General features: G+C 47.2%; 1 protein-coding gene across 3 annotated transcripts in view; it reads left to right on the top strand.

Annotated features, from left to right (window-relative positions):
• mtf2 (metal response element binding transcription factor 2) overlaps nt 1-17964 on the top strand; it is a 106725-nt gene that overhangs the window by 29821 nt on the left and 58940 nt on the right. For all 3 annotated transcript variants that reach the window (XM_072510505.1, XM_072510502.1, XM_072510503.1), the window contains exons 2-3: nt 1-218; nt 12084-12165. The exon at nt 1-218 is cut by the window's left edge and continues 9 nt beyond it. In XM_072510505.1, the coding sequence (XP_072366606.1) occupies nt 12-218; nt 12084-12165 (289 nt within the window). In that variant the 5' untranslated portion in view covers nt 1-11. The remainder of the gene's footprint in view (nt 219-12083; nt 12166-17964) is intronic.

Here is a 17964-nt window from a genome sequence, read left to right on the forward strand (position 1 = left end):
ATACTTTCCTGATGGACAAAGACACTACGGGAGCAGGTAACTCATCTGTCCACAAGCAATCTCCCTCCCGTCAAAACCAGAAGACACCAGTGTCCTCGGTTCACTTGTCATTGCAGGATGGACCAAAAGGAAAAAGACCTGTGTGCAAGTTTGTGGAAGGACAGGATGTCCTAGCCAGGTGGTCAGATGGCTTGTTTTACCTTGGAATAGTCAAAAAGGTAAATTGGTGTGCTTTTATTTGACTGTCTAAAGCAGGAAGTACATCATTTTGGAGCATTGTTGGGTCATGTGGACGACTCGTATGGGTTAGGTAAAATAAATCATTCTCTCATTGAGCAGAAGAGTGTCCAAATCCAACGTCATTGTTTACTTTTGTGGGCGGCACGGTGGTGCAGTGGTTAGCACTGCTGCCTCACGGCACCGAGGTCCCAGGTTTGATCCCTGCCCAGGGTCACTGTCTGTGTAGAGTTTGCACAATCTCCCCGTGTCTGTGTGGGTCTCACCCCCACAACCCAAAAAGATGTGCAGGGCAGGTCATGTTAAATTGCCCCTTAATTGGAAAAAAATAATTGGATACTCTATATTTGAAAAAAATTGTTTTTTGCATTCAATGTTTATTGTAAAAACATTTCCTTTTTTTTTTAAAATAATATTTTATTGAAAATTTTTGGTCAACCAACACAGTACATTGTGCATCCTTTACACAACATTGTAACAATACAGATAATAATGACCTTTTTTAAATTTAAACAAAAACAACAACAAATAAATAAATATTAAATAACAAAAAATAAAAACTAGCCCTAATTGGCAACTGCCTTGTCTCAGGCCACCCCCCCCCCCCCCAAGTCCTGGGCCGCTGCTGCTGCCTTCTTTGTTCTCCCCTATCTATCTTTCCGCAAGATATTCGACGAACGGTTGCCACCGCCTAGTAAACCCTTGAGCCGACCCCCTTAGGACGAACTTAATCCGCTCTAACTTTATGAACCCCGCCATATCATTTATCCAGGTCTCCACCCCCGGGGGCTTGGCTTCTTTCCACATTAGCAATATTCTGCGCCGGGCTACTAGGGACGCAAAGGCCAAAACATCGGCCTCTTTCGCCTCCTGCACTCCCGGCTCTTGTGCAACCCCAAATATAGCCAACCCCCAGCTTGGTTCGACCCGGACTCCTACTACTTTCGAAAGCACCTTTGTCACCCCCATCCAAAACCCCTGTAGTGCCGGGCATGACCAAAACATATGGGTATGATTCGCTGGGCTTCTCGAGCACCTCGCACACCTATCCTCCACCCCAAAAAATTTACTGAGCCGTGTTCCAGTCATATGTGCCCTGTGTAATACCTTAAACTGAATCAGGCTTAGCCTGGCGCACGAGGACGACGAGTTTACCCTGTTTAGGGCATCTGCCCACATCCCCTCCTCAATCTCCTCCCCTAGCTCTTCTTCCCATTTCCCTTTTAGTTCGTCCATCATAGTCTCCCCTTCGTCTCTCATTTCCCTCTATATATCCGACACCTTACCGTCCCCCACCCATTTCTTTGAGATGACTCTGTCCTGCACCTCTTGTGTCGGGAGCTGCGGGAATTCCCTCACCTGCTGCCTCGCAAAAGCCCTCAATTGCATGTACCTGAATGCATTCCCTTGGGGCAACCCATATTTCTCGGTCAGCGCTCCCAGACTCGCAAACTTCCCATCCACAAATAGATCTTTCAATTGCGTTATGCCTGCTCTTTGCCACATTCCATATCCCCCATCCATTCCCCCCGGGGCAAACCTATGGTTGTTTCTTATCGGGGACCCCCCCAGTGCTCCGGTCTTTCCCCTATGTCGTCTCCACTGTCCCCAAATCTTCAGTGTAGCTACCACCACCGGACTCGTGGTATAGTTCCTTGGTGAGAACGGCAATGGGGCTGTCACCATAGCCTGCAGGCTGGTCCCCCTACAGGACGCCCTCTCTAATCTCTTCCACGCCGCTCCTTCCTCCTCTCCCATCCACTTACTCACCATTGAAATATTAGCGGCCCAATAATACTCACTTAGGCTCGGTAGTGCCAGCCCCCCCCTATCCCTACTACGCTGTAAGAATCCCTTCCTCACTCTCGGAGTCTTCCCGGCCCAAACAAAGCCCATAATACTCTTTTCTATCCTTTTGAAAAAAGCCTTCGTGATCACCACCGGGAGACACTGAAACACAAAAAGGAATCTCGGGAGGACCACCATCTTAACTGCCTGCACCCTCCCTGCCATTGACAATGCTACCATGTCCCATCTCTTGAAATCTTCCTCCATCTGTTCCACCAACCGCGTCAAATTTAGCCTGTGCAATGTGCCCCAATTCTTAGCTATCTGGATCCCCAGGTAACGAAAGTCTCTTGTTACCTTCCTCAACGGTAGGTCTTCTATTTCTCTACTCTGCTCCCCTGGATGCACCACAAACAGCTCACTCTTTCCCATATTCAATTTATACCCTGAAAAATCCCCAAACTCCCCAAGTATCCGCATTATTTCTGGCATCCCCTCCGCTGGATCCGCCACATATAGTAGCAGATCATCCGCATATAAAGATACCCGGTGTTCTTCTCCTCCCCTAAGTATTCCCCTCCATCCCTTGGAACCTCTCAGCGCTATCGCCAGGGGCTCAATCGCCAGTGCAAACAGTAATGGGGACAGAGGACATCCCTGCCTTGTCCCTCTATGGAGCCGAAAATATGCCGATCCCCGTCCATTCGTGACCACACTCGCCACTGGGGCCCTATACAACAGCTGCACCCATCTAACATACCCCTCTCCGAACCCAAATCTCCTCAACACCTCCCACAGATAATCCCACTCCACTCTATCAAATGCTTTCTCGGCATCCATCGCCACTACTATCTCCGTTTCACCCTCTGGTGGGGCCATCATCATTACCCCTAACAACCTCCGTATGTTCGTGTTCAGCTGTCTCCCCTTCACAAACCCAGTTTGGTCCTCATGAACCACCCCCGGGACACATTCCTCTATTCTCATTGCCATTACCTTGGCCAAGACCTTGGCATCTACATTGAGGAGGGAGATTGGTCTGTAGGACCCGCATTGTAGCGGATCCTTTTCCTTCTTTAAAAGAAGCGATATCGTTGCTTCTGACATAGTCGGGGGCAGTTGTCCCCTTTCCTTTGCCTCGTTGAAGGTCCTCGTCAGTAGCGGGGCGAGCAAGTCCAAATATTTTCTGTAAAATTCAACTGGGAATCCGTCCGGTCCCGGGGCCTTTCCCGTCTGCATGTTCCTAATTCCTTTCACCACTTCTTCTACCGTGATCTGTGCTCCCAATCCCATCCTTTCCTGCTCTTCCACCTTGGGAATTTCCAGCCGATCCAAAAACTCCATCATTCTCTCCCTCCCATCCGGGGGTTGAGCTTCATACAATTTTTTATAAAATGTCTTGAACACTTCATTCACTCTCTCCGCTCCCCGCTCCGTCTCTCCATCTTCGTCTCTCACCCCCCCTATTTCCCTCGCTGCTCCCCTTTTCCTCAATTGGTGTGCCAGCAATCTGCTCGCCTTCTCTCCATATTCATACTGTACACCCTGCGCCTTCCTCCATTGTGCCTCTGCAGTGCCTGTGGTCAGCAAGTCAAATTCCACATGCAACCTTTGCCTTTCCCTATACAGTCCCTCCTCCGGTGCTTCCGCATACTGTCTGTCCACCCTCAAAAGTTCTTGCAACAACCGCTCCCGTTCCTTACTCTCCTGCTTCCCTTTATGTGTCCTTATTGATATCAGCTCCCCCCTAACCACCGCCTTCAACGCCTCCCAGACCACTCCCACCTGAACCTCCCCATTGTCATTGAGTTCCAAGTACTTTTCAATGCATCCCCTCACCCTTAAGCACACCCCCTCATCCGCCATTAGTCCCATATCCATTCTCCAGGGTGGACGCCCTCTCGTTTCCTCCCCTATCTCCAAGTCTACCCAGTGTGGGGCATGATCCGAAATGGCTATAGCCGTATATTCCGTTCCCCTCACCCTCGGGATCAATGCCCTACCCAACACAAAAAAGTCTATGCGTGAATAGACTTTATGGACATAGGAGAAAAACGAGAACTCCTTACTCCTAGGTCTACTGAATCTCCACGGGTCCACCCCTCCCATCTGCTCCATAAAATCCTTAAGCACCTTGGCTGCTGCCGGCCTCCTACCAGTCCTGGACTTCGACCTATCCAGCCTTGGTTCCAACACCGTGTTAAAGTCTCCCCCCATTATCAGCTTTCCGGTCTCTAGGTCTGGGATGCGTCCTAGCATTCGCCTCATAAAATTGGCATCGTCCCAATTCGGGGCATACACGTTTACCAGCACCACCATCTCTCCCTGTAATTTGCCACTCACCATCACGTATCTGCCCCCGTTATCCGCCACTATAGTCTTTGCCTCGAACATTACCCGCTTCCCCACTAATATAGCCACCCCCCTGTTTTTCGCATCCAGCCCCGAATGGAACACCTGCCCTACCCATCCTTTGCGCAACCTAACCTGATCTATCAGTTTCAGGTGCGTTTCCTGTAACATAACCACATCTGCTTTAAGTTTCTTAAGGTGTGCGAGTACTCGTGCCCTCTTTATCGGCCCGTTAAGCCCCCTCACGTTCCACGTGATCAGCCGAGTTGGGGGGCTTCCCACCCCCCCCTCTTGCCGGTTAGCCATCATCTTTTTCCAGCTTCTCGCCCAGTTCCCACGCGGCTGTATTTCTCCCAGACGGTGCCCCCCCGCCCATCCTTTCCCGCACCCACTCCCCCCTTTCCCCAGCAGCAGCAACCCAGTAATCCCCCCCCCCCCCCCCCCCGCTAGACCCCCCGCTAGCGTAATTACTCCCCCCATGTTGCTCCCAGAAGTCAGCAAACTCTGGCTGACCTCGGCTTCCCCCCGTGATCACGGCTCGCCCCGTGCGGCGCCCCCTCCTTCCTGCTTCTCTATTCCCGCCATAATTATCATAGCGCGGGAACCAAGCCCGCGCCTCTCCCTCGGCCCCGCCTCCCATGGCCAACGCCCCATCTCCTCTCCCTCCCCACCTCCCCCCATCACCACCTGTGGGAGAAAGAAAAGTTACCATACCGCAGGATTAATCATACAATCCCTCTTCGCCCCCCCCCCCCCCCACTCGTCCCACCACTTTGTCCAAACGTTCATTTTCGTAGTCCAATCATTCCAATTTTTCTTCTACAATAAAAGTCCACGCTTCATCCGCCGTCTCAAAGTAGTGGTGCCTCCCTTGATATGTGACCCACAGTCTTGCCGGTTGCAGCATTCCAAACTTTATCTTTTTTTTGTGAAGTACCGCTTTGGCCCGATTAAAGCTCGCCCTCCTTCTCGCCACCTCCGCACTCCAATCTTGATAGACACGGATCACCGCGTTCTCCCATTTACTACACCGAGTTTTCTTCGCCCATCTAAGGACCATTTCTCTATCCTTAAAACGGAGAAATCTCACCACTATGGCTCTGGGAGCTTCTCCTGCTCTCGGTCCTCGCACCATAACTCGGTATGCTCCCTCCACCTCCAACGGACCCGTCGGGGCCTCCACTCCCATTAACGAGTGCAGCATCGTGCTCACATATGCCCCGACGTCCGCCCCCTCCACACCTTCAGGAAGGCCAAGAATCCTCAAGTTGTTCCTCCTTGCGTTATTTTCCAGTGCCTCCAACCTCTCCACAGATCGTTTCTGGTGTGCCTCCTGTATCTCCGACTTCACCACCAGGCCCTGTATGTCGTTTTCATTCTCTGCTGCTTTCGCCTTCACGACCCGAAGCTCCTGCTCCTGGGTCTTTTGTTCCTCTTTCAGCCCTTCAATCGCCTGTAGTATCGGGGCCAACAACTCTTTCTTCATTTCCTTTTTTATCTCCTCCACGCAGCGTTTCAAAAACTCTTGTTGTTCAGGGCCCCATATGAAACTGCCACCTTCCGACGCCATCTTGGTTTCTGCTTGCCTTCCTTGCCGTTGTTCCAAAGGATCCGCTGCAATCCGGCCACTTTCCTCTCCTTTTTCCATCCGTGTCCAGGGGGAACACCCTTCTGGTTTACCGCACGGTGTTTTCAGCCGTTAAAATTGCCGTTGGGGCTCCTATCAAGAGCCCAAAAGTCCGTTTCACAGGGAGCTGCCGAAACGTGCGACTCAGCTGGTCATCGCCGCACCCGGAAGTCCTGTAAAAACATTTCCAACATCATAGGAATTCAGAGTGCTGCCAACAAATGTGCAGGCTATTCCAGTTGAGGATCATTTACAAAAAAAGGTGACCGGACATAAAGAAATTTGAGCAATAAAAATTAACCCCATCCTAAATGTGTACATAAATTGGCATGCTCTCTGCTTTTTCCATTGGATTCAGCTTGTGCTCTCCTGTGATTTTTTAGCATCACCTGTGATCCTGTATTACTAGACCAGCCTGCTTCATCATTGTCTGCTCTTCCTATTGTTGGATGTTTTCAAAGAATTTACAGCGCAGAAGGAGGCCATTCGGCCCATCGGGTCTGCACCGGCCCTTGGAAAGAGCACCTCCACCCTATCCCCATAACCCGGTAACCTCACCCAATTATTTTGGACACTAAGAGCAATTTATTATGGTCAATCCACCTAACCTGCACATCTTTGGACTGTGGGAGGAAACCGGAGCACCTGGAGGAAACCACGGGGAGAACGTGCAGACTCCGCACAGACAGTAACCCAAGCCGGGAATCAAACCTAGGACACGGGAGCTGTGAAGCAACTGTGCTAACCACTATGCTACCGTGCTGCCCTGTATTCTTTGTATGGTGCAAGTTGCTTCCCCTACCGGTTTTGCTTCCCTGCTCTCAATTGCTGTTTTGCTTTTGGCTGCCGGGTTTTGAAAGAGTTATTAAAAGATTTCCTTTGATGGTTTAAAAAATGTTCTTCATTCATCTAACTCTACTAATAAAGGAACATCTACTTCAATCATTTGGAACCTAAAACTCAAAATACTGTAACTGAAAGTATATCTATATATTAAAATAAATTTGAGTACCTAATTCATTTTTTCAAATTAAAGGGCAATTTGGTATGGCCAATTCACCTACCCTGCACATCTTTGGCTTGTGGGGGCAAAACCCACGCAAACACTGGGAGAATGTGCAAACTCCACACGGACAGTGACCCAGGGCCAGGATCAAACCTGGGACCTCGTCGCCATGAGGCAGCAGTGCTAACCACTGTGCCGCCGTGCTGCCCAGCCAAAAGTATATATGTAAGAGTAGAAAATAACTTCCCCAGGGTTTTGAGGACAAAATATTGGATGGTTTCGGATCACGCACTAATCATCCCTGCATTAAAATACAGTCTCATGATCGGATGACTTGTATCAGTGGCACTTTGCCAGTTTTGTAAAACATTAGCTTGCTCATCAAAACATTTATCCATTGACCAATGATGGTTATTTACTTTTTGAAATGTTTTAAGTAGTATTTTGTGTTGTTTATTTTATTGAGTTCTGGTTGTAAAAGTTAAAATTGATCAGTTTTATATATTTTTTAATACATTTCTTAAAATATTTAAATAATAAACAATCATGCAAAGTCATTAACCAAAGTTACATAATCAAAGAACAGACTAACAAGCAAAAGCACATATTAACTTAATCCCCCAAATCTAAACTAAACCCTCTAACAGGTGATAGTGACTAGCTCTCTAAAAAGGAAATGAATGGCTGCCATCTTATGAACCCTTATACCGACCCTCTGATGGAGTACTTGACCGTCTCCAAATGGAAGAACGACATGAGGTCACCCAACTAAGCCGAGGCACTGGGCGGAATAGAAGTCTTCCACTGAAGTGGAACTTGTCTCCGGGATATTAATGATGTGAAGGCGAGGATACCCAACTTCAAGCCCATCTGAAGCACCGGTGAATCTAATACCCCAAAAATGGCTACCAGCGGACATGGTTTCAAATCAACATTGACATGGTGTTGAGGAAAGAGACCCAAAATGTTAACAACTTGGGACAAGACCAGAATATGAGTGTGGTTAGCCGGCCCCCAAGAGCAGGGTTCACACTTGTTCTCCACTCCAGAGAAAAATCCACTCATCCTCGCTTTAGTCAGATGCACCTTGTGCACTACCTTGAATTGGATTAGACTTTGTCAAACATGTGCAGATGTGGAGTTGACCCTGGGAAGGGTCTCGCTCCATCCTCATTATCCAGAATGGGAGCCAACTTGCCCTCTCATTTTGCCCTCACCTCCCTCAATGGAGCTGACTCCGCTGAGAGGATTTGGCCGTACATGCCCGAAATAGCCCCCCCTGCCCCACTGGCCCGGCCAAAAACAAAATCCTTTTCAACAAGGAAGAGGTTGGTGCTGAGGGGAAAGCCTTGCATGAAAAATCGTGAATCTGGAAGTATCTGTGTTGGAACTCTTGGTTTAGTTTCTTCTAATAAGAGTTGATTGGAGGTGTTGAAATGCAACTTTATTGCTAATTATTCACTTTAATACACTGGCATAAGAACTGAATCAAAACTTAGAAACAAAATATCAAACTATCCATAAACAGGTCAAATACATGGCAAAAGAAAAGCATTAAACATAATCGCTGACCGTAGACCTTACTATAACTAATTAGTTGGTACATTCTTATTGCTGAATGCACTGAAATACAATAGTCAATTCATTATATGAAACATTCACTGAAACAATGTCTAAATTTTCACAGTCAAGACACTTATAATAATTTCACTCTTTAGCTATGCAGTCAATTAGCACCTTAAACCATGGATAAATCAATAATCTATCAACCTGAAAAGACTGGAACCAGGCAATTGGAATTTCTCCGTCAGCTCCTTAAAATGGCAAACCTCTCCACGAACAGCTCTTCCCCTCCCATGACTTTTACGTCGAGCACAAACCTGGCAGAAAAAGATGGTTATTGCAGATAGGGGCTAGCAAAGACATGGAACAGAGCTTAGAATGCTGCCTGAACTGCTTCCAGATTCGCAGGATGGACACCACCACTGGGTTCGGGGAAAATCTTACTAGAGAGAGGCAGCAACGTGCTTACTCTTGCACTAAGGCTAGAAACAGTGCAAGAGTTGCTTCCAGTTGTCCCCATTTGGAACCAGGATCTCTGAACCACAACACTAAACCTTATGAATATTGGCTGCCCAATAGTAAAACAATAAATTGGTAGAGCTACATCCCCTCACTGCCTATCTCTCTGGAACAAATACTCTCAGATCCTTGGAGGCTTACCCGCCCAAATAAAAGGAGGGCATTAATTTATTGACTTGGGCAAAAAAGGACTTGGGGAGAAAGATGGGGAAGAAAAAGAAAAAAAAATCTTGGGCGTATGTGCATTTTAATTCTCTGACGCTACCTGCCAAGGGCGGGGAAGGTTTCGCACCTCTATGTTGGACTTGACACCGTCAATCAGCCTAGTATAATTTACTTATATGAAGCGAGGCCCAATTGTGGGCCACCTGGACCCCCAGATAACGAGAGCTAGCCTTGGCAAGACTAAAAGGTAACGTCCCTGTGGAATTCATTTGAGCCTGTGGAATTCATTACCACAGGAAGTAGTTGATGCTAAAACATTGAATATATTCAAGAGGTGGCTAGATATAGCACTTGGGGAGAATGGGATCAAAGGCTCTGGGGAAAAAGCAGGATTAGGCTATTGAGTTGAATGATCAGCCGTGATCGTGATAAATGGCGGAGCAGACTCGCAGGGCTAAAAGGCCTCCTGCTCCTATCTCCTATGTATCTATGTCCCCAGTTGGGCTCTTCTCCCTGGGTGCTTGACCGGGTAGCATTCGCTCTTGTCCAAGTTTAACTTGTACCCAGAGAAGGAGCCAAAGCTCTTAAACAGCTTCATCCACAGAGGGTACTGGGACCGTAAGAAACAAAAGTAGGTCATCCATGTGAAACGAAACCTGATGCTTCGCCCCTCCCCTATTTATCCCCTTCTACTTAACAGAGGACATCAGCGCTATAACAAGTTCTAATGCCAAGGCAAACAGGAGTGGAGATGGTGGACACCCCTGTCTCGTGCCCCTATTAAGCGGGAAGTGGCCAGGTTATTCGTACGAACACTAGCAGTAGAGGCCATGTGCAGTAATCAAATCCAGGAGATAAACTTGTCCAAACCTCCCAAGGATCTCAAACAGATATTCTCACTCCACTATCAAACGCCTTTTCGGCATCTAGGGAACCAATCCCCCCTGGTTCAGGTTCCAAGGAGGGGAAAAGGACAACGTTTAGTCGGTGACATATATTGGCTGACAATTGACAACCCTTATCGAAGCCTGCCTGATTTTAGCCAGTAACTTAATGTCCGCGCTGCAGAGTGAAATAGGTTGCTACGACCCACATTTGCTTGGATCTTTGTCTTTCTTGAGAATCAAGGAAATAGAAGCGTCTGTGAACCCTGGGATTAAGAATCGTTAAACATATCCAGAATTAAAGGTACCAACTCAATGTGGAAGCCACCCGGGCCATGGGCTTTACCAGCCTGCATCAACCTAGTATATTTCATAATTTCGTCAGGGCTCAACAGTGATTCCAACTCCTTGCTCTCTGCCCCTCCACAGCTGGGATGGGGAAACTGTCCAAAAAGTCAGCCATGACCAATCCCTCACCCAGATCTATGGAGCTCCAGACAGAACGATTCAAAAGCCACATTGACCTGAGGAGTGTGGCAGCAAGACTTTCTGGGAGTTATGTACCTGTACGATCTCCTGGGAAGCTGCCTGTCATTTCAGCTGGTGAGCTAGGAGGAAACTGGCATTCTCCCCATATTCTTAAAACATATCCCTCCAGGGGTGCAGCTGGCCCACCGCTCAATCCGTGGACAGTAATTAAAATTGTGTCTGCAGATATTTCCTACTTTCCAACAACTACGGGGTTTGGGCAAGTAAGTACTAGTGGTCCACCTCAAAAATGAAGCCCACCAGCCCCTGCTGCTCAGCCCTCACTGCCTTCATGTGCACTTTGTAGGAGATAATATTCCCCCTGAGGACCACCCTAAGAGCTTCCCACAGTGTGGAAGGTGGTATTGACTTACTTTTTATTATAATTTGTATATTCCCCAATGGCCATGGATATGCACTGACACAATTTTGTGTCGGCTAATAATGCTGTGTCCAATCTCCATGGCGAATGCTGGGAGGGACCTGACTAGTGTCATCAACAAAGTGCGGGCCGTGGTCCGAAATCACTATCACCGAGTAACCAACCGGCACCACAAAAGGGAGGAGAGACGAATCCACTACAACAAAAAATCGATCCGCAAGTGTGCCTGTTGCATATGTGAAACAAATGAAATTTTTTTATCATGTAGGTGCAAAAAGTGTTACAATTTGAACGGTTTGCCTCCTCGACCGAATCTCAAAATCATTCACCTTGGCCTTCAGCTTATTCGCTTCAGCTACCAGAGACATCTCCGCTACCAGTAGTGATCTGATTACTGTCTTGAAAGGACCACTTCTAAGTCTTTTATCGTGGCTCCATGGGCTTTTACGGTTTTGTTGGTCTTCTGAACCACTCTGATGAGGGTCAAGGCATCCTCCATCGTTTTGCGGAGGCTCTCCCACACAACCCACGAGTACTTTGCAAATTCTTTCGCCACGGTACTCGACAGCACCTCGGCCATTAGTGGAGTGACCGGAGCCCCAGAGGCTGCCTCCGCCATCCTTTCTGCCACAAGCTCTGATTCTGTCGACGAACTTCTACTGTCTGCTTTTTTCCCTCTGGCTTTTCTGGACATTTCACCTAAATAGGATCCTTATACCATTAATTCAATGGGTTTTCAAAAGAAAATATCTCCCAAGTAAGATTAAAAAGTGCAGATCTCTAGTGAGAGCCACCTCGGGCACATCTTCCCCTTACGATCAGTTTTGCCGTATTCCTTAAATCTTCGACTCGGGAATGAATTCTCCATGCTGCAGATGAGTGTGAAAATGAAGATAGCGTTGAAATGCTGCAGATTATTTTTGTCTTCAAGTGAGCACATTGGGGAGTGTTGTGCAGGAAATCTAGTCTGATAGAATCAACTTACACATTTTGGTAAAAAGAAACTGAAGTTCTTTCTCATATTATTTAAAGGTGGACATACAGAAAGAGAACTGCTTTGTCATCTTTGAAGACAGTTCAAAATCCTGGGTCTTGTGGAAAGATATACAGACTGGTAAGTTTTACAAAAAAAATCCTGATGCAACAAATTTGGCTGTGGTTGGGGAGTCAAATGTTTGTGTACTTTAATGCTACAAATGTTGAAGGATGGCAAGTTTCTGCTTATACCAATTGATCTGACATTTTAATTATGATCCTTATACGTGATGGGCAGCACTTTAGCACAGTGGGTAGCACTGTTGCTTCACAGTTCCAGGGTCCCAGGTTCGATTCCCGGCTTGGGTCACTGTCTGTGCGGAGTATGCACGTTCTCCCTGTGTCTGAGTGGGTTTCCTCCGGGTGCGCCAGTTTCTTCCCACCAGTCCCGAAAGACGTGCTGTTACGTAATTTGGACATTCTGAATTCTCAGTCAGTGTACCTGAACAGGCGCCGGAATGTGGCGACCAGGGGCTTTCCCCAGTAACTTCATTGCAGCGTTAATGTAAGCCTACTTGTGACAATAAAGATTATTATTATATGTCTACGGTAGCTTGCAAAGTTACAGTTGAGCATACAAATGCAACAAGATTGACCTATCAAAGGAAATTGAAAATCAGGACTTAATGCTCTTCAATAAAAACAGGATAAATTCTGCAGGTTTGGCAGAAACTGGGGAGAGGGAAACAGAGTTAACATTTTGAATTATATGACTATTATTCCGAACAGAAGAAATGTAATTGATTATACAGTTGGGAGGGAGGGTGGAGGAGGTGGGGCAGAATAGAAGGTAGAGGAGCGAAGGAGATATTGACAAAGGTGCCATGAATGCAACAGAAAGGGGATGATAGTAGCGTTAAGCACTGAAGAATTGCTGATAGAGGCATGAGGTTAAGATAGCAGAATGTGTTTATAGGAGAACAAAGGCCAGTGTTCATTGGAAGCAAAACAAGTCAGGTGGCTAGGGGGAACGATGTGCATTGGGGCAAACCGAGGAAACAAAAAGGGGGTCAAGGTGGAAGGGAATGTTCATGGTCTACAATTGTTGAAGTCGATATTGGGTTCAGAAGGATGTAACGTGCCTAATGGAAAGACGTGTTTCTCCAGTTTGCGTTGCGCTTTACTGGAGCATTGCAGCAAATTAACGAATGACATGTGGGCATGATAGCAAAATGCTAAGTTAAAATGGCAAGTGACAGGAAAATTGCTGTTATGCTTGTGGACTGAGTGAAGGTGTTCCGCAAAGCTGTCACCCAATCTGCATTTCGCCTCCCCAATGTAGTGAAGACCACATTGAGAGCAGTGAATACAATAGACCAATCTGAAGGAGGTGTGTGTGAAATGCTGCTTCACTTTAAAGGGGTGTTTGGGCCCTTGGACAGTGAGAAGAGAGGAAGTAAAGGGGCAGGTGTTGCGGTGCCATGAGAATCGGTGAAGGGGTATGGCGATGGAGTGGACCAGGGTGCCTGGAGGGAGTGGTCACTGTGGAAGGCTGACTAGGGCTGGAAGACAAAGATATGTTTAGCGATAACAGAATGCTAGAGTTGGCGGAAATGGCAGAGGATGATCCTTTGAACGTGGAGGCTGGTGGGATGAAAAGTGATGACAAGAGGGACCCTGTCATGGTTCTGTGAGGGCAGAGATGTGGGAGATGGGTCGGAAACGGTTGAGTGCCCTGTCAACCACAGTGGGAGGAATCTTCAGTTGAAGAAAAAAGCTGACATACGAGAAGTGCAGTTTTATAAGGTGGCATCATCAGAACAGGTAGAGAAACTGGGTGAATGGAATGATGTCCTTACAGGAAGCGGGGTGTGAAGAGCTGTCAATGAGGTAGCTGTGGAAATGGATGGTTTGTAATGTATATTGGTAGTTAGTCTATCCCCAAAAATGGATACAGAAAGGTCAAGAAAGGGAAGTGTTGGCGATGGAGCGTGTGAAGGTGAGAGGAGTGTGGAAAATGGAAGCAAAATCGAGACATTGTTCCAGGTCCAGACAAGATAATGACTTGACACCGATATAGTCATTGATGTAAAGGAAAAGAGTTATGGGAGTAGGGTCACAACAAGAAATGTTCCACATAACCCTCAAAAGGACCAGCATAACTGGGGCCCATGCCGGTGCCCATATCCACACTTTTATTTGCAGGACATGAAACAAGTTAAAGGAGAAATTGAGTGCGAACAAGTTTAGTAGGCAGAGGAGAATAGTGGTAGGTGGGGATTGTTTGGGCTTCTGCTCAAGGAAGAAATCAAGTGTCCTGAGTCCCTCCTGCTGGGGAATTGAACAAATAACAATACAGCATAGCAACTGGCCCTTCGGCCCTCCAAGCCTGTACTGTCCATGATGCCACCTTTGGCCAAAACCCTCAGAACTTCCTAGTGCCATATCCCTCTATACCCATCCTATCCATGTATTTATCAAGATGCCTTTTGAACTCTGTTAATGTATCTATTTCCACAACCTCCCCTGGTAGCACGTTCCAGGCACTCGCCACCCTTTGTGTAAAAAAAAAAACCAAAAAAAAACTGCCCCTCAAGTCTGCTCTAAACTTTGCCCCACAGACCTTAAATCTATGCCCCCTAGTGACTGATCCATCCACCCTGGGAAAGAGTGCCTGCCCATCCACTCCATGCCCCTCATAATCTTGTAGAGCTCTTATCAGGTCGCCCCTCAACCTCCGTCATCCTAATGAAAACAGTCCAAGTTTATTCAGCCTCTCTGCATAGCTAACACCTTCCAGACCAGGCAACACCCTGGTAAACCTCCTCTGCACCCTCTCCAAAGCCTCCACATACTTCTGGTAATGTGACGACCAGAATTGTACACAATATTCCAAGTGCGGCCGTACCAAGATTCTATACAACTGTAGCATGACTTGCCAGTTTTTATACTTGATGCCCTGTCTAATGAAGGCAAATATTCCATATGAAATATAGAGGGATTGGACATCCGTAATGAAGAGAAGTAAAATGGTTAGGGCCGGGAAACTGGGAATCGAACATAGTGCAGAGGCAGCCCATCGAGTCTGCACCTACCCACTTAAGCCCTCACTTCCACCCTATCCCAATAACCCCATCTAACCTGTTTTGGTCACTAAGGGCAATTTATCATGGCCAATCCACCTAACCTGCATGTCTTTGGACTGTGGGAGGAAACCGGAGCACCCGGAGGAAACCCACGCAGACACGGGGAGAACGTGCAGACTCCACACAGACAGTGACCCAGCGGGGAATCGAACCTGGGACCCTGGCGCTGTGAAGCCACAGTGCTGTCCACCTGTGCTGCCCAAATGGTTGATGTAAGGTGATATCAGGAATCACAAATCTAGACGGGAATGGCTTGGACCTGGGGAGTGAGAACAGAGGCAAGATAGGAAGATATGAGTTCAGTGTGGCAGGACCAGGGTGGGTCTGCCAGGACAGTCCTGTTTATGGATTTTAGTAAGGAGGTAGAAGCAGGCTGTGCTGCACTGGGAGCAGGCTGTGCAGCGTTGGGGACTAAAAGCAGTGGAGGGAACATCTTTGGTGGAGGTGAGGTCAGTGACAGTGAAAATGAAATGAAAATCGCTTATTGTCACAAGTAGACTTCAAATGAAGTTACTGTGAAAAGCCCCTAGTCGCCACATTCCGGCGCCTGTTCGGGGAGGCTGGTACGGGAATTGAACTGTGCTGCTGGGCTGCCTTGGTCTGCTTTAAAAACCAGCGATTTAACCCTGTGCTAAACCAGTCCTGGAAACTGTGGCTTGATGTGCGGTGGTGAGGTCTTGATTCAGGGAGTGATTGGAAGAAGTGTCAGAGAGTTGGCACTCAGCCTATGCGAGGTAAAGGTCAGTACACTGGACAACAACAGCTCCACCTTTTTGGTAGGTTTGATTTAAAAAGCCAGAGTTGGACTTTGAAGTTGTGCCGACAGTTCTTGACGAAAAGTTGAAGAGCAGGCAGGGTAAACATTCCTTTTTTTTGTTTCTTTGGTTTTTCCTACGAATCACACTGCCCTCCCCACAAGACCACCTGCCTGGTTTTGCTTTAATTGAGCACTAGCAATCTCACTGTATGCCATTGTCAGCACTTTAGTCCCTAATGCTACCATTAACACCCTTTTGTCTTGAGTCCATGACATCTTTCAATTTATCCTTGGCTCTGACCTATCCCTGACCTCTTCTGCCCCACCTCCTCCACCCACCTAATCCATTATATTTCTTCTTTTCAATTTGAGGAAGTCATATGGACTTAAAACATTAACTCTTTGTTTCCCTCTCCACAGATGATGCCAGATTTGCTGTGTTTATTATCCAGCATTTGATTTTATTTATTTATTGTCACATGCACTGAAGTACAGTGAAAAGTATTTTTCTGCAGCCAAGGAAACGTACACAGTAGACAAAAAAAACAGTAGATAGTTACAGTGAATGCAAAAAAAGTACACAGTGAGAAATAATCAGTTACAGTATGGAACAAGGGCAAAATAACAAAGTAAATGCGACATAAGCAAGAGCAGCATAGAGTGTCGTGACTAGTGTCTTATAGGGAACAGATCAATCTGAGGGAGAGTTGTTGAGTCTGATAACTGTGTGGAAGAAGCTGTTCCTAAGCCTGGATGTCTGTGTCTTCAGACTTCTGTATCCTCTGCCTGATGGAAGGGTCTGGAAGAAAGCAAAGCCTGGGTGTAAGGGGTCTCTGACAATGCTGTCTGCTTTCCTGAGACAGCGGGAGGTATAGTCAAAATCAATGGGAGGGTGGCAAACTTGTGTAATGCATTGGGCTGAGTTCATCACATTCTGCAGTTCCTTGCGATTGTGGGCCGAGCAGTTGCCATACAAAGCTGTGATGCAGCTGGATAGGATGCTCTCTATGGCACACCTGTAGAGGTTTGTGAGAGTCGATGCAGACATGCCGAATTTCTTTAGCTTCCGTAGGAAGTAGAGGCGTTGTTGGGCTTTCTTAATTGTTGCATCAACGTGAGTGGACCAGGACAGACTGTTGGTGATGTTGACCCCCAGGAACTTAAAGCTGTCGACCACCTCCACTTCAGAGCCATTGATGTAGATAGGGGCGTGTGTCATACTACACTTCCTGAATACGATGTCCAGTTCCTTGGCTTTTGTGACATTCAGAGAGAGGTTTTTTTCGGTACACCATGCAACCAAGTGATCTATCTTCCTTCTGCAGTTTGATTCGTTGTTGTGATTTTCTGTTTTTATTTCCGATTTCCAGTATCCAGAGTATTTTGTTTTTATTTAAATAAATTTTCTCACCTCACCACTTCTTCAGCAAGCAGTATCTTTACAGTAGTCTTAGTTACTACTTGGGCAGACCCTCGGGGTTGAAGATGACTTGCTTCAGCTCTGGTTTGAGTTCTGAGATGGCTGATGAGTCTGATGCCCGATCTGAAAATCCTGCAATATTTCGGGCAGATGCTGTTTGAAAGATTGGGTGGATGTGATGTTTGGAGGTTTGTGCGCCAACGCCTTGACTTGTCTTCTGTGTGTTCTCAACTAAATGTCTCAGTGTGTTGGGTGTCATCCTGGACAAACTTTCTTAATTTTGGTTGATCACAAGCCAGGGGTCATCCTCTGCCGACTCCAGCAAGGGTGTTTGAGGACATCATAGAACCCCTACAATGCAGAAGGTGGCCAAATGGCCCATTGAGTCTACACCGACCATTCAAAGGAGCTCCCTACCTGGGCCCACGCACCCACCTGATCCCTGTAACTCCACCTAACGTTTTGGACCCTAAGGGGCAATTTAGTATTGCCAATCCACTTAACCTGCACATCTTGGATTGTGGGAGGAAACTGGAGCACCTGGAGAGAACCCATGCAGACACTGGGAACCGTACAAACTCCACACACCACCCGAGGTTGGAATTGAACATGGGT

This window comes from Scyliorhinus torazame, chromosome 7 (assembly GCF_047496885.1).
Source record: "Scyliorhinus torazame isolate Kashiwa2021f chromosome 7, sScyTor2.1, whole genome shotgun sequence".
Classification (NCBI taxonomy): domain Eukaryota; kingdom Metazoa; phylum Chordata; class Chondrichthyes; order Carcharhiniformes; family Scyliorhinidae; genus Scyliorhinus; species Scyliorhinus torazame.